Here is a 22,790-nt window from a genome sequence, read left to right on the forward strand (position 1 = left end):
TGACCGCAAGTTACATAACCAAGGAACCATAGCCCTAGTTCTATTCCTGTCCTTAATCGCAAACACAGACACCCATTAAAAGCAAATTTATGTCGGCATCATAAATGTTATTTACTATTGGGTGTAATTTTTATCTGGATTCACATTAAGATTAGGATCATTAATAATTACAATCGGCTGCCATTTTGGATAAGGACGTATTTTGTAATAACATTAAGATTGTTTGAAATTAAGGTTATTGTGCGGATAAGATTACGTTTTCAAATTGTATTTAGGTACATTAATGTAGACAGCAGAAATGATGCGCTAGATAGAACAGGAAGAAAACATTTTTTGGCAGAAAAGATTTACACAATACATTATACCTATGTACATTCATATTTTATGCAGTCGTATGTACAATCTTGGCAGAGCCTTGCTCGCCGTAAATGTCCCGTCATCTCTCCCAATTAGCAGAAAATGAAATCACCACCCACTTTGAACAACCTTGCAAGGAAGCATTTGTCTACCCTACCATTAAGAAATCCTGAAAAATAATTCTAACTTCCTGTAGCGACACTCAGCGCCATCTAGTCAGTACACATAGAAGCTCCAACATCCTGCATCGGGACATCGAAGTTTCTCAACTCAGACGCAAATATCTGTGTTTGTTTACTTATTTTGTACAATAAAGAGTTTACATACATACATACATAATAATATACAACTTCTGACGCTCTTCCTCCGGATTTCGTTCCCCAGGCATAACATTCTCTCTATATATTGTAGCATAGTTAAGGAGAACAAGTATGCTCACTACGAACAAAAGTACATCGCGCGGCTTAATGTGTGCGCGCCGGTTGGCGCCTTTATGCACACACCCGCCACATGCACACACTGATAATTTAAGGCGGATTAAGTTTTCTGTAGTCAAGGCTGCGCTGCCGTCCGTCGGTGCCGCACGTATCGATTTTAGCTCGTTCGTCTTGCGCTCGCTTCGCGAGATGATCACCTTTTTACGTAACGTACTCGTACTTACGTACTTTTTGTATTAAGTATATCTAGTTGTAAATTAGTGGTATATAGTGTAGTGTGTAGGACACATAAAAAAAGAATAGATACCTACCTACCTATAAACAATATAAGTAGTTATAGTATTATGTGTAGGTAAACATGAGTAGTATGTATACAGTCGCGATCACCATTACGGCAAATTTATAAATAATATTTTTTAATTTAGTATAATAATAATAATATTACGGCATAGAATATATTCTGCTTTCTCTAGAACACAGACATTAGACAATTTTAAGTTAACTTTCGTACTACAATTATTTGCCCGGTATGTAATTAATCTAAAATAGATTCGATAACCCTAAGCGTCCGCGCCAGAGTTAGGCAGTTAAGTCTCAGCAGGGCTACTACGAAACCGAAACTCGAAGTTCGTGTCGTGTGGTTCCTCTGACACTTATACTATTTAATACGAGAGCGAGAGGGACGGTACGACACGAACTTCGATTCGAGTTTCGTAGTAGCCCTGCAGGACGGAGTGACCTACTTGTTCTCTTTTACTATGATGGTAGCCTCTCCCCCGCATTCCGAACACAGCCTTTGCAGGGATGCCATGATGTGCTGACATCTAGACTGTCTTGTAATAATCATGCCTATGAAGGCCGTTTTATTCATAAATCAACTGATTATCTTTAACTACAAATGCCAGTTTCAAAACGGATCCACAAAACATGATGAATGGCTTGTTCGATATAACATTATTTACGACGTCTGACAGACTTGACAACGTAATAATATAAACATGTGTTAGCGCTGAATAGAATTCTTCGAATCGTAATGTAACATAGATTTTTGCCCTTCATAGTACAGGACCTGACTGCTATAATTTCATCGAGTGCTACATGGGGAAAGTATAGTCCCTTAACCATCTAAAGGTTATACGAAAAAATCAAGCCTGCTTAGTTCGGCAGATATTCGGATCAGTTTTTTTGTACAGTAATAGTACATTACTGCAGAGGCCGGGAAAGAAAGGCTAGCAGGCCGAGTATGTATAGATAGGTATACGAGGCTGGGTTACCTAATGATTCGCCGACTATTTTTAGGCAGATTATTGATTGGCAGACAACGTTTCGCCGAGTAACGGTACGCCGATGAATTTGTACGCAGATGTATTGTTTCGCAGACTAACGTTTCGTAACAACTTTAGCAGACTATTACTTGGCATATGAGTCAGTAAGCCGAACAACTATTTACAGAAATTCGTTTAGCCTATTAATCACTACACATTTTGCACGTTTGGTCGAACAACCTTTCGCTTTTGTAACGGTTGAACTATTATTCAGTGCGCATATCAACTTTTCGCATCTTTTCGTTTTCGCATGGGGACTGGCATTCAATACCGTGAATATGTGTGGATTACACTATGGCCTTATTGGCTTTTTACACACCGTGCTGACCGCGCATTCTTTATGATTTTTTTATGTACCCTCACAAGTTTCAAACGTATAACGCAAGTAATAAACGCATTTTTGAACATCATTTGTATTTATTTTACATTGGAGTTTAAACCAACCAAGTCGCGATGCTAGCAGTTCGGTTCTGGCACTTCGCCGGCCGCTACCGCGGCACGCTCGCTTCGCTCGCTCGGCTCGTGCGTTGTTGGTCGCAATTCTACCTAACACTCCTCCTCGCTAACGCTCGTCGTCGCACCTAACTTCATTTTGATAAAAGCTAGTATATTTATATAGTCAACTCAGTAAAATCCTACCTGTCGTTTGGCCGATTTTATCTACGCTTGCTTGTTTGCTTTTATTTGTGGAGAGTAAGACAGCCGGTGAAATTACTAGCACTTGAGGTATCCCATCTCAGCCCTCTAGGTTGGCAACGCATCTGCAAAACCCCTGGTGTTGTAGATGTTTATGGGCGGTGATGATCTCTTACCATCTGGAGACCCACTTGCTCGTTTGCCATCCAGTCGATTAAAGAAAAAAAAAAAACGCAGATTACGAAACAAAAATCGACTGAACATTAAATCTACTTAACAATATGAATGCCATGTGATAACTCTGCTTATCGTGTCTCGACGAACAGTTGTTCGGTTAACTGAAACAATTAAGAAACAAACAATCTACTAAACGTAAATCTGCTTATCGCTATTCTTCCTACCGACTACTCGGCGAAACGAATAATAGGCGTAACGAAATTATACCAAACGTTGCTCGGCCAAAAGAAAAATCTGCCAACAGTTGTCTGCGAAACGAAAATCTGCGTAATGAATCTCGGCAAAACGACAGGTCACCGTTTTTTGTACAGTAATAGTACATTACTGCAGAGGCCGGGAAAGAAAGGCTAGCAGGCCGAGTATGTATAGATAGGTATACGAGGCTGGCATGTTCTTTCACGCCGAGGCTTGTATAGTGCTTTTCTCAAACATGCACTAAGTAAAAGAAATAAAAACTCCAAGAAATCAATGTTTTATTCGTAAGACAACTAAAATTGTACCAGACTCAAATTAAGTATAACTGCCATCTATATAAATGTTTATTTTATCCTAACATGATTTAAAACGTTAAAATAATCCCAATAAAATCAAATTGCTATAAAAAACATGTCCATATAACGGACTGCAAAAATAAAAAAATCACGTTTCTAAACGAAACTTTTGAAATGACAATGGAACTTATTTTCAAAATGGCTAAAGCTCAAGTCCAATCAATCAAAAAAAAAGACAATGACACTTGTCAATTTTCCCGCCAAAACTTTTTTATTTATTGTGTATGCTGTTCGGCTTTTAGGGCAATTATACACGAACTGCAGCCCATTTAATCAGCTACATTAATACTTTATTATGTAAATAAAATTTTAATTTGACGTAAAACGCGTCGGTAATATTTATATATTTACATATAGAATATTCATAGTCCTGTGAATTTATTCAGTAAGTAACTAATAAATGAACCATATAAATTCAGATTATTAATTTCAAGTCGTGTATCTTTATCGTGGATATTTGACGTTTTGCATAGAAACAAAAGACTGCCGCGAAAGACTGAAAGCCGCGGTGGCCTAGTGGTTTGACCTATCGCCTCTCAAGCAGAGGGTCGTGGGTTCAAACCCCGGCTCGCACCTCTGAGTTTTTCGAAATTCATGTGCGGAATTAAATTTGAAATTTACCACGAGCTTTGCGGTGAAGGAAAACATCGTGAGGAAACCTGCACAAACCTGCGAAGCAATTCAATGGTGCGAGTTACTGTGAAGTTCCCAATCCGCACTGGGCCCGCGTGGGAACTATGGCCCAAGCCCTCTTGTTCTGAGAGGAGGCCTGTGCCCAGCAGTGGGAAGTATATAGGCTGGGATGATGAACTAATAAATGAACCATAGAAATTCAGATTATTAATTTCAAGTCGTTTATAATGGCCTTTATCGTGGATATTTGACGTTTTGCATTGAAACAAAAGACTGTTGTCTTGCAGGCCTAGGCCTGCAACAGTATATTTTGAAGCCTGTTTTAAGGAACACAACATAAACATTACATGGCATGTTTGAGAAAAAAGTGTTTGCGCATCTGTGCTATGTATATAAGTACTTGTAATATGACGGTAGACGTAGGTATATTCTAATAGGACTTACAAATTTTGAACTAAAGCAACATACAAATATTTATATAAAGGTAAACAAACAAAAGCAAAACTACGTTGCAAATAAAATAAAAGTTGTAAAACCCACGATTCGGTTCTAATTTCGAACAGCGCGTGGCGCCAATATTTTTTTCTTCTCGAATGCCAGTATTTTCAGCCAGTAATTCCACATGTCATATTTAATTTTCCATACGTCTGTCTGTGCGTCTGTTAATCAATCTTGTAATCAAAAATCCTACACATTCGTAATTTAAATTTTACTTCAATCCACCAAGATAGATTTTGGAACCAATGTCTCATGTAAGATTTATGGGCCCCGCACATTATGGCCACCAGTCGCCGCCACTAAACGCGACCACCAGTGGCAGCCTGGTGGCTTGATGCGGCCACCAGCCACTTGCGCACGAGTCGAACGACAAAACGCAGCCACAAGTAGCGAGCGCGGTCGACTCCCGCAGCTTGTGGCTCGAACGCTCGGTTTGCGCCGATGCTATACCTAGGTACAAAATGTATGAAGAAACGCGTCTGCAGCTTGTGGCGGCCACTAGTCGCTCAAGCGTGGCCGCTACTAAGTGGCCAATGAGGGGGGGGGGGGAGGTTGGTGTAAATTGTAAGTCGGAATGAAGTTTTTTATAGGAGGGAATTCAAGCGCCACAATCATGTTTATTTTTAAACAGCATTATTCGAATTCAGCCGTGTCTGTGGTTGTCATTTGTTTATGATAATATGTTCAGCCCGAGAATATTTTGGCACCCATATTTAAGCTAAGTATGTAGAATTTATTAAACACTACGTTACGTTAGTGTCGTAGTCGAAATAATTCTATAACATTAAGATTTAACAATCGAATGTTCAAACATTTAAAGGAAGTATAAGTAAGTAATTTAATAAACCTAAAACAACATTATTTTAATTAAAAAATTTATGTGTCATTTATTTATAAAATTCTAAAAAAATGATTAAATAATTAAATCGGTAAAAAGTTAAAAAAAACCATGAAATTTGCCGCCAACCGGTTCATTGCTGTCTTTGCCGTGATTAGGCGAGCAAGCGCCAACTTGTCAGTCGCGAGAAATAGAGGTTCCTACCCGCCATTTTTGTAAATAAAAATGCTTTCTAAAAGTACGCGATTAATACATGTATGGGAATAATTACTAATTTTAAAGGAATTATATTTATTTATACAGCATCAATTCGAAATGAAAAAGTCAACGTCAAAATCCGCACATGCGCAATATCCATGATAAAAGCGGAAGCGGAAATACAGTCGCCACATCAGCCCCCCCGGAGACCTTTAGGGTCGATAAAAATTAGGAAAAATAACCTGACGACCAGAACGAGTAGTCCTAGAAGGTGTAGGAGTTGCTACAACCACAGGTGTTCTCGCAGGAACAGTGGTAGATGACGTAGAAGTGCTACCTGGTTCATCTGTTAGGATATAAGCAGGTTTCAGCCTATCGATCGAAACATTAGTAATTCGACCTGCTACGTCTATGGCGAAAAACTTATCATTTCTACTGACTACTTTATAAGGGCCAGCATAAGGTGGCTGCAAAGATCGTCGTACAAAGTCTTGTCTTATAAATACATGTGATACTGTCGACAAATCTTTAAAAACAAACACTTTAGAAGAGCCATGTCGTGCTACGGCCTTAGGTTGAAGTTTCTTCATATGAAGACGCAACCTAGTCAAAAAATCAGTATAGTCCGTCAGTCTGTCAGTAGTCGGTTCGAAAAATTCACCAGGGAGCTTAAGCACTTCACCGTAAACTAGTTCGGCGGATGATGCGGACAAGTCCTCCTTCCATGAACTACGTACACCGAGAAGAACCAATGGAAGAGATTCTGTCCAGCTCTCGTCTGCGTGGCACATAATTGCTGCCTTCAATTGTCTATGGAAACGTTCCACAAGACCATTAGCAGCTGGATGATACGCAGTAGTTTTAAGATGATGTGAACCGATGATTGACGAAATTTTACTAAAAAGATGAGATTCAAATTGTCTACCTCTATCTGTGGTCACCTTTTCAGGGCAACCAAAACGTGATATCCACGTAGATATAAATGCCTTGGCTACATTTTCAGCCGTAATATCCGTAAGCGGAACTGCCTCAGGCCACCGCGTAAACCTGTCAACGGCGGTAAGACAATATTTGTATCCGTTAGAAATCGGAAGTGGGCCTATAAGATCTACGTGGACATGGGAAAAACGGGCCGAAGGAAGTTTAAAATCATGCACTGGCGCATGAACATGGCGAGAAATTTTTGATTTCTGACAAGAAATGCACGTTCGCGCCCAGTTTCTGCAATCTTTCCTAATACCCGGCCATACATAGCGTTCAGTTACCATTTTTACGGTAGTCCTAACGCTAGGATGGCTAAGTCCGTGAATACTATTAAAAATTGACTTCCGGAATTCGGATGTAATAAATGGACGTTGAACTGGCCCGGACACATCGCAAAAAAGTTTCGTATTCCCAAACGGTACCTTTTGCAATTTTAAGGATGAACCGATTTTGATCAAATTTCTCAGTTCTGTGTCCGTGGCTTGAGAGGCTGCTAAAGAGTCAGAGTCAAGTATGTCTGTTATGGCGTCAGTCCTAGACAGTGCATCCGCGACAACGTTGTCCTCACCAGCAATATAACGAATGTCGGTGGTAAACTGTGATATAAAATCAAGATATCGAAATTGTCGCGGTGAACACGAATCATGAGACTTTTTAAATGCGGATACTATCGGTTTATGGTCAGTAAGAACAAAGAACGGTTTTAGTTCTAACATATACCTAAAATATTTAACCGACTCATAAATAGCAAGGAGTTCGCGGTCATAAGCACTGTACTTGATCTGCGCTGGTGTTAACTTTCTAGAAAAGAAACCTAGCGGCTGCCAATGGCCTTGAACTTCTTGCTGTATGACAGATCCGATAGATAATTCAGACGCGTCCGTGACAACAGCCAAAGGAGCAGTTGGATCGGGATGTGCCAGAAGAGCAGCGTTAGCAATACTCGTTTTACAAGCATTGAAAGCCTCCTCCAAGCTGGGACTCCAATCAATACTGCTGTTGTTCTTCACTGATGGACCACTAAGCAGTCCATGGAGTGGAGCTTGTATCTTGGCCGCATTAGCCACGAAACGTCTGTAAAAATTTAACGCGCCTAAAAAACGCCTAAGCTCCCTAATTGTCTTAGGGCGTGAAAAATTTTGAATAGCCTCGACTCTATCACCAATAGGCTTAGTACCCTCAGATGAAACCATGTAGCCCAGGAACTCTATTTCCGGAACAGCCAATACGCATTTGTTAGGGTTAAGTAAAATGCCGTATTCGCTAAAGCGTTTAAATACCGTTCGTAGATGTTCCTGATGCTCTACATTATTAGCAGAAGCTACTAGTACGTCATCAATAAATGGAAAACAGTAATCCAGACCTCTAAGGACTTCATCCATAAACCTTTGAAAAGTTTGAGCGGCGTTCCTCAAACCGAAGCTCATGTAAGGAAATTCAAAAAGTCCAAAGGGTGTCGTGATTGCTGTCTTCGATACATCCTCTGGCGCAACAGGAATCTGATTGTATGCACGCACTAAATCCAACTTACTAAAAATCTTACAGCCTGATAAATTGTGCGAAAAATCAGCAATGTGGCGCACCGGATATCTGTCCGGTACCGTGCGAGCATTGAGAGCTCGATAATCTCCGCAAGGTCGCCAACCTTGGTCCTTTTTAGGGACAAGGTGAAGAGGAGAGGACCATGAGCTTTCAGATCTTCGCACGATACCGGTGCGCTCCATCTCTTCGAATTCCTGTTTCGCGATCTTCAAACGATCAGGTGCTAAACGTCTGGGTCTTGCGTAAACAGGTGGCCCAGGAGTTGTCCTAATATAATGTTGGGTCTGGTGCTTACATTTACGTTCTTGTGATGTTCCAACTGGCCGCGTTATATCAGGATACTCTTGTAACAGCTTATGGAACGAAGAGTCACCTGTAACAACTTTTATTTGCGGGCAGGCACAAGTAGAAGCAACCAGAGCGACTGATGTGAGCGATGTAATGCTGTCAATTAGGCGCGCATTGCGAATATCAACAAGCAAATTGTAAAAGGATAAAAAATCTACACCTATTATCGGTTTACTCACATCAGCAATAACAAATCGCCAAGAAAAATCACGGCGTAAATTAAAATCCAGGGACAAACTCAACCAGCCATACGTAGAAATAACAGTATTATTCGCGGCCAAAAGCTCATAATTCGTTTTATGACGCCTTTGTCCACTTAAATAGCTTAAAGGATATACGCATAGGTCAGACCCAGTATCAACTAAAAATTGCACCTTAGTTTTAATGTCAGTAACAAATATACGACCCGATACAGCCGCACAATCACTAGTCGCTTCGAGCGACTCCCTAGCTAGTTTTTTGAGTAATTGCAAGGCGAGATACATTTAGCTGCTTTTTCTGCGAATTTAAAATGGTACCAGCAGAGACGTTTGCCACCGGCACGGGAACGGCTCCTGGACGAGTTGCCGCGCTTGGCACGTGACTTCGATCTTGCTCTGGTGTCACGATTCGATGTTGACATCGCATCGAATCTTTGCGTCAAAGCTTCAATTTTTCGGCCTAACTCGTCGATAGCAGACACAGGTAGCGATGGTGATGTCGACGTCGAAGCGGCAGCAACATGAGCAGTACAGTGCGAAGTAGCCTCGTGTACCTTGTCCGCGAGCAATGCTAGCTTCTCTAGCGGCATGTCTTCCTGCGTCGCGATAATGCTTTGAAGCAAAGTCGGCAATCGGCTTGACCATAGAGTCCGTATAAATTCATCAGGATAGTCGGGGCCCGCCTGGCTACGGATGTGACGGAAAAACTGGCTTGGCTTCCTGTCTCCGAGCTCCTCTCGCGACATCAATTGCTTCAGTTGCTCTGTTCGCGAAGCGGATAAGCGAGCTGTCAACTGCTGTTTCAAAGTCTCGTATTTATTCGCGTCAGGCGGTTTAGTAATAATGTCCTCGACTTCGGACGCATATTTAGGCTCTAACACGGAAATTACATGGTAGAATTTCGTCGAATCCGATGTAATATTCGATAAGGCAAACTGTCCGTCTAGTTGCGCAAACCAAAGCGATGGTTTGTCAGGCCAAAATGGCGGAACCTTAATACCCACTCGATAAACCACTGCTTCACTTGGTTCCATACATTGCTCGAATTTTTCCTGCATGTTCGTAGTCGCGGGTCACCACTTATGGAAATAATTACTAATTTTAAAGGAATTATATTTATTTATACAGCATCAATTCGAAATGAAAAAGTCAACGTCAAAATCCGCACATGCGCAATATCCATGATAAAAGCGGAAGCGGAAATACAGTCGCCCACAATTAATTAAAATAACTTTCGTAAACCGTAATCAATTTATTACCCGCCGGATTAGAGTTTGACCTCAAATCCCGCAAGTTACGTTATATTCAAACTTTGATGGATTTATACAGTTGGTCCCGGGGTTGTTGGTTTCTAATAAAGTTAGGAAATTCACGGATTAAAAAGGACTTCTGAGTTGGGAGAGCTCTATCTAATTTAAAGGATTTAATTTTTAAATGCTTGTTTTGTTGGGTGTCGGTTGGTCGAATCCTTTTTGCCCGAATGTGTTGTTGATCGAATGATTGCTTCGTGTAATTTAAACAGTCTACGGCAGGAGCATGCTGAGCACGATTGGGCATTGTGGCATTCTTTGGAGGAGGTCTATGTCCAACGTTGGACATTTTTCGGTTTATAGTGGTGATGATCTTATAAACATTATACCGAAACTATTGTTTTTTCAGGATAATTACAAAACAGACCTAATTTAAAGTAGCAAATGTAAAGAATTCTACAAAATTATCCTTAAAAGAGCAATATTAAAGCTTTTATTTCGTTTCACCTGTCCCGTTGTCTGTCAAATTACAAAAAAAATGGACATATAGCCAAGTTCCAATCCAGTGAAACTCACTATTCTACTACACTTACTAAGGAGTGACGTCACGGGTCGAAACGGGACGAACGAAAAAATACTTGTCTAAATTTTCTAAGCCCCTGTTGCTCTAACTATACGATACCTACCAATCACGTTGACAAGTCTCATGTCGGTGATGTTATATAAAGGAATATTTTCTAATCCTCAGACTTTTCTATGCCAAATACTTTTATAAATTGTAAATTATTTTCCTTCTATGCTATGGATAGTCTTCGGCATTTTAACGCACAAAAACACATATAACACTTCAAAATACCACGCGCAAACAACGTTAAACTTTTACAGCAATAGACAGATGACATTTGAATTTAGTGTTACCAGTGCAAGAAATTAGTTCTATTGGTTTTCCGCAATATGTCGAGGTTTTTTTTAGTTCTGGTCAGCCTTTATTATGTAAAATAAGGACATTTTGCTGATAGTTCTTTAAATGAACAAATTAGTAATATAACTAGCATTGTAATTCTAATTAGTCAAATGGGCATGTGTTCAAATTGAATATTATTATTATTAATATTAATAAGCAGTCGTGGATAAACATTTTACTTATTAGAAAATTTCATATTTTTAAACTCTTTTGTTGAATAAAGGCTTAGTTCACATAGCATTTAATAAGTAACCACATTTTTAGGTTTCCGTAGCCAAAATGGCAAAAACGGAACCCTTGTAGTTTCGCCATGTCTGTCTGTCTGTCTGTCCGTCCGCGGCCTTGCTCAGCGACTATCAGTGCTAGAAAGCTGTAATTTTGCACAAATATATATGTAAACTATGCCGACAAAATAGTACATGAAAAAAAAAACACAAAAAAAATATATTTTTAAATCTTAGACGTAGTGGGATCTCATCCAATCTTGTAGTGTGAGGTATCGTTGGATAGGTCTCTTAAAACCATTAGGGGGGTTGCTAAAACGATTTTTCGATTCAGTGATTTGTTTGCAAAATATTCAACTTTAAAGTGCAAATTTTCATTAAAATCGAGCGTCCCCCCCCCTCTAAAATCTAAACCGGTGGGTGGAAAAATTTGAAAAAATTCACGATGGTAATAAGTATATCAAACTTACAAGGAAAACTATAACGGTTAAGTTTTCTTGAGAACTATAAGTAGTTTAAGAGTAAACAGCAGCCTAAGGTATAAAAAATACCTAAACTTGGAATATTCCGAACAAAATACGAAATCCTTAGAAAAACTACGGAACCCTATTTCGGGCGTGTCCGACACGCTCTTGACCGGTTTTTTTTGAACTGGTCTTCTAAGTTGCTTAGGTAACTAACTGTCTGTATTTGCGTAAATAGCAATTGCACGATAGACAGACAGATAAAAAGATGGATTTACAGATAATATGATTAAAACGGATTCTAGCCCGTACGTACCCGTAAAAATATTACTCCAGACGAAAGTAACGTTAACGTCCAAAAATCCATTTCAGAGACTTAAGTGAATTAATTTAGCCTTGGGGTCGAGACTTAATTATCAGTCCTCTTAATTAAAGACCCTGAGAGGTTTTTAACGTAATTAAGATATATCTACACTTTGAACGTTTCTTCGCTGGAAATAACGCAGAATATGTTGAAAGTTTCAACATATTTCGTGTATTTCTCATACCTTATGCTGAGTGAGTGCGACCGTTTTGCTTTTAAGGAGACACAGAAAATTGTGTGTGTGTGTGTGTGTGTGTGTATTATTTTCATGTGTGTTTTCATGTTTTTTTTGTTATTTGTTGTGTTATATTAATAATATTTATTCAGTAAATAGTCACATGAAAAATAAAAAAAACTTACCTAAGAAACCTTAAGTAAATATATGTACTATATATGTTACTTTAAAAATAAAAATTATAAAAAATCTGCCTGTGGCAGGGTTCCCATGATGCTGGCCGCATTACCCCTTTGGACCGCAAATTTTTTGTATTTGTGTGTCTTTATGATAGATAGTGAATAAATGCCTTCTCTCTCTTTCTTCAATAATTCTAAGGTTTAGGTTAGGTCTCTGGACTACTGTTATGTGTAACTCTTCATCTCTCTCATCTCATTATCTCATCATCCCAGCTTTACGTCCCACTGCTGGGCACAGGCCTAACGAGAGTGCTTGGATGGGAGTTTGGGAACTTCACACATACCATTTAATCACTTTACAGGTGCGTGCAAGTTCTCACAATGTTTTTTCTTCACCGTAAAGCTCGTGGTGAATTTCAAATGTAATATAGCACATGAATTTCGAAAAACTCAGAGGTTCGAGCCGGGGTTTGAACCCACTATCCCCTGCTTGAGAGGCGATAGGTCAAACCACTAGGCCACCACGGCTTCACCATTATTAAATAAGTACTTAAATATTTAATTTTCTTGACTCTAGCGCAAAACTTATAATCTGACAAACCTGCTGCGCGCGCGCAACTTCTGCGACGTTTAACGCTATCCCGCGGGAGCTATGAATTTTTCCGGGATAAAAACTACCCTTTGTCCTTCTACGGGAGTTAAACTATATCTTAAATACAAACTGAGACATGGATGCACAGAAAAACCAGTAAAAGAGACCAGCACTGGGAATCGAACCCAGGTTCTCAGCAATCCGTGCTGCGTGCTATAACCCCTACACCACTGCTGGACCGTAAATACAAACTGAGGCATGGATGCACAGAAAAACCAGCCCCCAGTCCCAGTCCAGCGGTGGTGTAGGGATTATAGCACGCAGCACGGATTGCTGAGGACCTGGGTTCGATTCCCAGTGCTGGTCTCTTTTTCTGGTTTTTCTGTGCATCCATGTCTCAGTTTGTATTTACGGTCCAGCAGTGGTGTAGGGGTTTATAGCACGCAGCACGGATTGCTGAGGACCTGGGTTCGATTCCCAGTGCTGGTCTCTTTTTCTGGTTTTCCTTTTGCATCCATGTCTCAGTTTGTATTTACGATATGGTTTCACGGGATACCCGTAAAAGTAACAAATTTGGCGTTGAAATAAAAATACGAAAAGACTCCAAAAATCAATCATTATGGCGGTTAAACTATGTACACCGAATTTCATCTAAATCGGCGCCGCGGTTTAGACGTGAAAAGGTAACAAACAAACAAACAGACTTACAAACTTTCGTATGTTTAATATTAGACAGTGTTAGTGGGAAATATAAATTACAGGCTACATTATATAGACCCGTAGGGCTAGGTTTTTGAGGCTTCAAAAATATTAAAGTTGTTTCTTTTTCGCATATAGCTACCGGAGCATTTGCCCAACCTAATACAAAAAATTGTGTCATTTTGGGTACCTGCATAATTAGAAATTTAGGTATTAGTGTTTTCCATTAGTATTGGGCGAAAAAAAAATTAAAGACGAAAACTTTACTTTCTTATTGATATCTGAGCAGTAACTGATGTACATAGGCATTTTGTGTCATATCCATCCACGGGAATCCTGATTTTTAACCAGTACCTAACATGTCGCCCAACTAACTATAAAAGAATATTACAGTTTGTTAAAAAGATGTCAGACGTTTTAGAATACTGATATCTGCTATCTAAAATATTTTGTGTCAAATTCATCCACGATATTTATAGATATTTAATTTTTTTAATACAATACCCTATATATACCTACACTCAAAGGGCAAAGGTTAACTGGAAGACAAAGGTCAACTGGTTTCACCGGAAGACCGCTCTGACTCCATCCCAGGAGTCCGTATTTATGATGAGGTGATACCTTTTCGCTCACACACAAAATTTTATATTTTTTAATTAAATATTTTAATGTCAAAGTTTATATTTCTACTATTTTTGTAATCATGTGTGTGTCATCATTCATTTCATCATCATTTTCATTTCATTTCAACTAGAAGACAACCCTTTAAGGGATAAGTTCGCCTTTGTACATCTCTTTCTCTTGTTAACCGTTATTTTCATATGTTTTATGTACAATAAAGAGTTATACAATATATGTAATCCATATGGTGTTTCTTCACTTTTGTGTAGGTACGTGCAAACAATAAAAATCGTGATGTTAATACAATTATTTCACAAAAAGATTAATTAACACGGGATTAGTGAATTTGAGCTGTAAAATCCCGTAAAACACGCTGATTTACCAAAAAAGCAAAAGCCTACACACAGCAATAATAGCCCTCTGAAATCCCTCCAAATCATCCTGTACATAAATTAACAAGCATAAGCTTAATGAGAACATCCTGTGTAATCCCGTAAGCCCCGCCCGAATGTGCTAAGTTTAAATTTTAGGGTAAATATTTCATTCAGGATTTCAGACTGGAATATCTAACGCTAAATATTACGTACCCCAACCTAATGTTCATGGCGCACTGCGTAGTTAGTTCTGGTTTAGTAAACACATATTGCATTTTTAAAAAGAAAGGGGTTGTAGAAGTTGTTCTAAGTATACACACACAAACACGTTTCCCCCTATTTTTTATATTAAATAAAATGGTTCTTGTTTTCTAATTTGTTTTGTAATATGATGCGTACTTGTAAATGTGCACTTGAACACGAGTGCTCTTGTATGTATGCGCATCTGCGTATGTGTATGTCTGTATACATGTACTGACATACCTACATATAATTATGTCGCTCGTCCAACAGAACTTCGACACAATTGCTTTGGGACTATTCCTTAAAAAAGTGATTTAAAGATTAAGATTGGTTTTTGGAATCTTTTTGTATTTTTTATTTCAATTCCAAATATTTATTACTTTTACGGTCATCCCGTAAAACCCATGTCGAAATACAAACTGAAATATAGATGCACAGAAAATCAGAAAAATAAGATCAGCGCTGGGAATGGAACCCAGGTATTCGGCATTCCGTGCCGCGTGCAATACCGCTACACCACCGCTGGACAACGGTACAGACACAAATTTGTCTTATGCACCACATATCTCAGCCTGTTTTTGTTTCTTATTTAGTCACTTAAGCAGTGACACTAGCGACATCTATGCTGTAGCCCTCATCGAGAAACTTTCAGCACTCCATTGGAACTAACCGCTCACCCGGACAAGAGATATCGTTGTTAAGCAATCAAATTAAGATTGGTTTTTGGAATCTTTTTGTATTTTTGGATTTAATGATATCAAACCGTATTTACTTTTACAATATGTCATTATTCTACTGGATGAGCGAGCGTTATGCGCAGAGTCTGAAGCTATTTGGATTTTATAGCTTAGTTTAAGTTATATTTAATAATACAAATGTAACCAAGATAAGGTTATAGGTTATCTTATCTTACCTTGTGCAAGGTCCGCCCGGATTGCTACCACCATCTTGCTCGCTAATCCTGCCGTGAAGCAGCAGTGCTGTGCACTGTTGTGTTTCGGCGTGGAGAGTAAGACAGCCGGTGAAATTACTGGCACTTGAGGTATCCCGTCTTAGGCCTCTAGGTTGGCAACGCATCTGCAATACCCCTGGTGTTGCAGATGTTTATGGGCGGTGGTGATCTCTTACCATCAAGAGACTCACTTGCTCGGTGCCATCCAGTTGAATAAAAAAAATACTTTAACTTAACTGTCTACTTACCACGGTTGTACTACTCGATACCTATAAGTACGAGTATATGGAAGAGCGGTGCCCCTTAGCACAGGTTTCATCATCCCAGCCTATATACGTCCCACTGCTGGGCACAGGCCTCCTCTCAGAACAAGAGGCATTTTTGAGCGTCACGATTTTTAAATGGGTCCCGACTGTTTAACTTTAAGTTAGCTACTTAACAAAGTTCTAGCCCACTAGACTTGTTTTCTTCTTTTTAGTAGGTATTTTTTAAGGCAGGCGGGTTTTTTGACTTTTAAATTTATTGTTTTATTTCACACTTTTTTCTGTGAAAACGGTGTACATATTAAAACTATTATAACCTATATATATATATTTAAAACGGGCTAGTCATTCGCTTTCATTTGATACCCCACTCGATAGGTTTGAACAAAAAACATTTTTTTAAACTTACAATTTGGCGCCAAAAATCCGCCGTTATGATTTTTTAAGAATTTCATGTACCCGGTGTCACTCACGTCATAAAGACAAATCCAATGACGTATCTTTTATCAAAATCGGTTCAGCCGTTGAGTAGTTACGAGAGGAAATTGGAATAGACATAGTTACATACATACAAACATACGCTTCAAAAATTTATTGAATCAGGCGTTAATTTTCGGAGGTCTATATCAATGAAATATAAAACTCCCGCGACCTTACGATAGCTGAACGTTTCCAAAAAAAAATGTACCCTTTCCTTTTAAGATTTTTTTAAAAAATTTGGTTTTTCCTACTCAGAATCAAGAGCACAATCGATTTCGATCGCTTAAAAAAATGTCCCCATTTTTTCATACAAAATTTTACGAGTCAGTTTTGTCCGGCCATACTGTGTTTGAAAAAAACGTCGCAAAACTGTTATTTTTTTAAACTATCGGAATCGATTGTGCTCTTGATTCTGAGTAGGAAAAAACTATATTTTTTGCAAAATTTCAAAAATAATGAAAGGCTACACTTTTTTTAAAAACGCCCAGCTATGTCTATGCAATAAATGTGTACGTAGCTATCATAAGGTCGCGACTGAGTAAAGTAGTCGTTTATAGTTCCGTTATAACTCTGTATAAGTAAAGATAGATAACTTAAAAATAAGGTTTACTGTGGTCTGTGGTTTTACTGCGGTCAGATAACACGCAAATTAAAAAAAAATAAAAAAAATTTATTTTACACGATTTTAGGTACAATAAAATCTTATAAAATAATAACAGCATTACTAAAATCTACCACAAAGAGCATGCGAAATTTTACGCAGCCTTTGATTATTTAATGAAATAATACCGGATAACTCACGTCTTCAAACGAGTTCAGCTCGGCATGTTTCGGGCTAATTCGTAGCCCTTCTTGTCGAAGCAACGCGACTCGGCGGCTGCTGTAACACGCGCACTGCGCTACCGCTCTGCTCGCGCGACTACCCGACGAAACTAACTTCCGGCTTTAATTACCGAATTGTTGTCCACAGATGATGGCGGCCGCTGCCTGCCAGCCTTCGCCGGCCGCAAGCTCGGCGAAATCTGCAACCGTGAGAACCAATGCGAAGCCGGGCTGGTCTGCGAAGAGGTGGTACCAGGTAAGTTTAACCAACACGGTTAAAAAAGCCTTAACCTTCGCTTTAACCAGATTATCCGTCCATCTCGTTGGTTACGTCCTACGCTGCGCTTGTTGATCTGCGATCTCCATTTTAGAAGATATCGGCCCCAACGGCTGTCACTTTTCCGTGCTATATTGACCTTCCCATTGCCACTTTACCTCATTCTTTTACGTATCTCCTCATTTCTGATTCGATCCTGTAGAGAAACTCCAAGCTTAGCTCTCTTCGTATGCTACAAAGTTCAAAACTCGAACGTCATATAATCATCATCATCATCATCATGTCAGCCGAAAGACGGCCACTGCTGGACATAGGCCTCCCCAAGGCGATCCCGCAATCTTAACCAGGTCATCGCTCCATCTTGTTGGAGGCCTACCGACAGCTCGTCTCGAGAAAGAGGTCACTCGTCGAATCCGACTCGGCTGGGCAGCGTTCGGGAAGCTTCGCAGTGTCTTTTCATCCAAATTACCGCAGTGTTTGAAGTCAAAAGTCTTTGACCAGTGTGTGTTGCCAGTGATGACATACGGATCTCAGACGTAGGCGCTAACGATGGGTCTCATGAGGAAGCTCAAAGTCACTCAAAGGGCTATGGAGAGGGCTATGCTCGGGGTTTCTCTGCGGGATAGAATCAGAAATGATGATATCCGCAATAGAACTAAGGTTACCGACATAGCCCGAAGAATTGCGAAACTGAAGTGGCAGTGGGCGGGGCACATTGCTCGCAGGACTGATGGCCGATGGGGTCAAAAGGTTCTCGAATGGCGTCCGCGGTCCGGGTCGTATGATGCCGATAACTATTATATAATAGTATTTTATTCGGTAAGAACTCAAATGGAGAGGAGGAAGGGGTTATGCTAGAGGTTTTTCTCGTTGAATTGGCAATGGCCAGGCCATATAGCATGGAGAACAGATGGCCGTTTGGACCGAAATGGGACGATGGTTTCGGGTGCTAGGTACCCGATGTTAGACTCATAGCATGGTGAACGGTTGTGTTGATCTAAAGATGAGCTCTGGTTGAAGTCAAAATGCGTCAGTGTAGTGAAGAGGTAATACATTGCTTTGTGTCATTTGTGTGTGTTCTTTCTTACATTGTGAAGGCGGAGGAACTGCATGCATATCATCATCATCATTTTAGCGTTCAAATGAGGAGGCCTTTGTTCATTAGTCTTCGGCTGCTGCTTCGGATGCTGGTTATGTTGATGACTTGCTTTTAATGTCCAGGTGAAATGCACGTCTGCCGTCCCCCAACAGCCGGTCGTAAGCAGTACAATGAAGACTGTTCAGCCTCCAGCGAGTGCGATATCACCCGAGGACTTTGCTGCGTCATGCAACGCCGACATCGCCAAAAGGCTCGCAAGGTAAACTCCAAATTTAAAAATCTGGATCGAAATATTTGTTTTATAAGTAGGCCACAAAGGGCTCTTTTTACCAGCGCTTTCGCAAAGACCATGATTGCCCAGAATGTGCTGCAAGAAACTAGTAAGACGTCATTTTTTCAAAACTAAATATACGGGGTGGCTCATTTAGATCGGTCAGTATGGGAATGTTTGGAACTAGATTAGACACGAATATCCGTCTGTATAGGATCCCACGGAAAATACGCAATTTTCCGGGATAAAAACTACCCTGTGTCCTTCCCGGGGACTCAAACTATCTCTATACCGAATTTCATTTAAATCGGTTCAGCGGTTTAGTCGTGAAGAGGTTGAACAAACGGACTTCTTGGCAACCAGTTTTCTTTCCATGGAGCATCGTTACAAACGCACGTCAGCGGTGCGTTTAAATACGTGGTGATTAAAAACCCTGGCTTATAAAGTACGAAGCCCTCGGTGCACGAGACTTAATCGCACTTATCGAGTTTTTTTAAATATCATACTCAAACAATAAAATGAGAGGACTTTTTCTCCGATAAAATATTTCTGAGGACTTTTGCAGATTAAATTACAGGGTCTCTCAAAGTCGAGAGCGAGTTATTGTCTCGTTAAAACTTTTTACTGTGGAGTTATAAATTAGCATAATTGTTTGCTTGTACAGGAAGTTTACAAACTCGTCTCTTGGCTATCTCAATTTTCCTTGAACTTGGATTATAATTTAGCTGACAACTTATATCGCCTTTTCATCATAAACATGAAACTTAGACGAACGAATAGCTAAGCGGTTAGAGAACCTGACTATAAATCTTGACGTCCCGGGTTCGATTCCTGGGACGGATATTTGTATGAATAATACGAATGTTTACTCTTGGGTCTTGGACGTTTAATATGTATTTAGAATGTATTTATCTAAGTATGTTTGTCCGTTGCCTATAACCATGTACAAGCTTTGCTCAGTTTGGGTCAATTGCCCCATAATAATTTATTTACCTGCACAAACCTGCGAAGCAATTTAATGGTGCGTGTGAAGTTCCCAATCCGCACTGGGCCCGCGTGGGAACTACGGCCCAAGCCCTCTTGTTTTGAGAGGAGGCCTGTGCCCAGCAGTGGGACGTATATAGGCTGGGATGATGATGATGATGATGAATTTATTTAGGTATTAAAAATATTATCGTCATATCATAAAGCGTCTTTCGTGTGTCCGTGTGCGTGTGCGTTATTGTAGATTTAGTTCGTCCTCCGGCCACCAGTTAGCGCCTGTTACTACACATACAAATTTGGCCATAGAGTTGTAACTCTTTTTCTCTACATAATATAAGCATAATACTCTTTGGACTAGTACCTAAACAAAATGTGTTGCAGTGTGTAGATCAGTGTAGATATACCAGTCATTAGAAATTTACTCTCCATACCGGATATCCGGCTATACGGGACGGCACCGGATATTCGATATCCGGCTTCCAGCGACCTTTCATGGGTGTATGGCTATTGAATATTTTGACTAAATTATTAATATCTACATATTTAGTACCTCTCAATAGATAAAAATAAATAAACAAAAAATTGAACCGACTTCAAAAACCCTTGAAAATTATTTTCTACTATAGTTTGAAGTCGGTGCTGACACTGGATATTCATAGATACCTATAAATTTCTACGAAACCTTCGATATCGGTGCACAAATAATCCGGCTCGTATTTGGCCAATTTTATTGAAATGTGATTGGCAAAATCTTTTCTACATGTTATCTGAATTAAAAATTCGAATAAAAAAAACTTTGCAGAGAAGCTCAATTAAGCTGACTCAACTATCTTTTCAAATATTGGCTTCTGCGTTATTATTCATTGCCACTTTTTTTTTTCAGAGTTGCGGCTACTTCAAAGAGCCTTTAGTCTGCATCGGCCCTGTTGCTACCGATCAGATTCGCGAGTTCGTACAGCACACTGCTGGTGAAAAGCGCATCGGTGTCTACAGACTGCACTAAGCGCTATTCGGACCCGCGGTCGCGAAGCAAATAAAAAGTTGAAACGTCAAACCAGCACTGACAGCTGTCATATATATTTTATAATTTATTTATCTGGCTATTGCAAATATGAGCTATTCAGCCAAGCTGTTAGGTTTTCAATGAAATCAAACTATGCATGCATCAGGTATTCTCTAAATGTGACAGTAATGTTTCAGTGCAGCCGTCAGTGAAATTGGATTGACTTGTTATTAATTTCGTATATTATTTTTTTAAGTTAAGTTTGATATTGTATATCTTTTTTTAGGGGAGTAGGCGCGTTGTTTAGCTTATTTAACCTAAGCTATTGTAGTTTCATAGGACTTTTTGTAGACAATTCAACGCTAGAAATATAGTAAACCGGTTTTGAGTAGACTAAATAAATAGTCGGGCACTCGTAATTTCGTATAATAATTTTCTTTATTTATTTGCTTCGCGCGTCGCGATTTGTAATATTTTGTTTAAAAAAAAGAAACTAAATTTTAAGAGTTGTCCTTGTTTTTTGATTTAAGTTAACGGCTCTTAACGTTTTTTTTCTTATTTTTGAAATAACGAACATTAAAACCGTTGAAAATTCTAAGACATAAATGATACAATAAAGAAATAGAATTCAACCACTTTGGACTAGCGTCAATCGATGCAAGAAATAAAGATATCGTTTTAATTATAAAGAAAATATTTCTCGTTCTGGAGTGTTTTTTTTTCATTTAACGACAGAAACCATACTGATTTATTTTGAAAGTATTTCTATTTTTTTTTATTCTATCATTTAATGGGCGTTATTACAAAACTCGTGTCGATATATAAAAATGAAAAATCCCGCTAACGAAAAAAGGTCGCCGATTTAGCTCCTTTTTTTATTTTGAAGCTTAGAGAAAAAAAATAAAAAGATGTAGAGAGTGAGATGACAATTTTTAGTTCATTATACATGTGTAGGTTTAGATTAAAATTAAAAAAATAAATGTTTAATATTTATTCTTATGAATGTCATGAAATTGCGTCTAGATTTCCATGTTTAATAATTACTGTTAAAATTAGATTTAAAACTAAAATTAAGTCTTCAACGATTGAAACATATACATATCCTACTGGCTGAGGCATTTATATCTATATATAGTTCTAATATTGATGTTATAATATTAAAGACATATCATTATATTTCTAAAATAAGCAGCTCTTTAGAGTAAAATGTAAAATAAAACATTTTTTTCGCTTATTTTTAACATTAAAATCAAACTATGCTAGGTGCCTAGGTATATACATATCAGTATGTTTTTTTTAATATATAATAAAAATTAGATGTAAAATTCACGTTTATGAAATATCACTGTTTCTTGGTCGGTTATTAATTAGCCTAAGAACTATTGAGGTGACCTAAGAACTATTTTCTGAAATTGTTAATAAATTTAAAAATAAAACATATTTTTCTGCCAAACTTCTAGTTGCTGTTAAAGATATAAGATATCTTTTTTTTCTACCATTTTATTTTTATAAAAAATAAAACTGGTGAAATGGCCTATGTCCATTTAATTATCACTCGAGGGATATATATTGTTATCAATAGGTACTGTAAGGTACTTATGTAACTCGTATATTTAATAAATAATTATGTGTTAATTATATAATTATATAAATTATGTCAGCAGTGTAGTTCTTATTTCAATCCTTCTACAACATTATAAGTACCA

At 38.7% G+C, this 22,790-nt stretch overlaps 1 protein-coding gene across 1 annotated transcript; it reads left to right on the top strand.

Annotated features, from left to right (window-relative positions):
- Positions 1–8,266: 8,266 nt before the first annotated feature.
- Positions 8,267–22,747, top strand: LOC141431416 (ITG-like peptide). Its single transcript, XM_074092585.1, has 4 exons — positions 8,267–8,291; positions 17,599–17,706; positions 18,949–19,085; positions 20,965–22,747. Exons 1-4 carry the CDS (start codon positions 8,267–8,269, stop codon positions 21,082–21,084), a joined length of 390 nt encoding a protein of 129 aa, XP_073948686.1. The 3' UTR covers positions 21,085–22,747.
- Positions 22,748–22,790: the final 43 nt, after the last annotated feature.

This window comes from Choristoneura fumiferana, chromosome 9 (genome assembly GCF_025370935.1).
Source record: "Choristoneura fumiferana chromosome 9, NRCan_CFum_1, whole genome shotgun sequence".
NCBI classification, from domain to species: Eukaryota; Metazoa; Arthropoda; class Insecta; order Lepidoptera; family Tortricidae; genus Choristoneura; species Choristoneura fumiferana.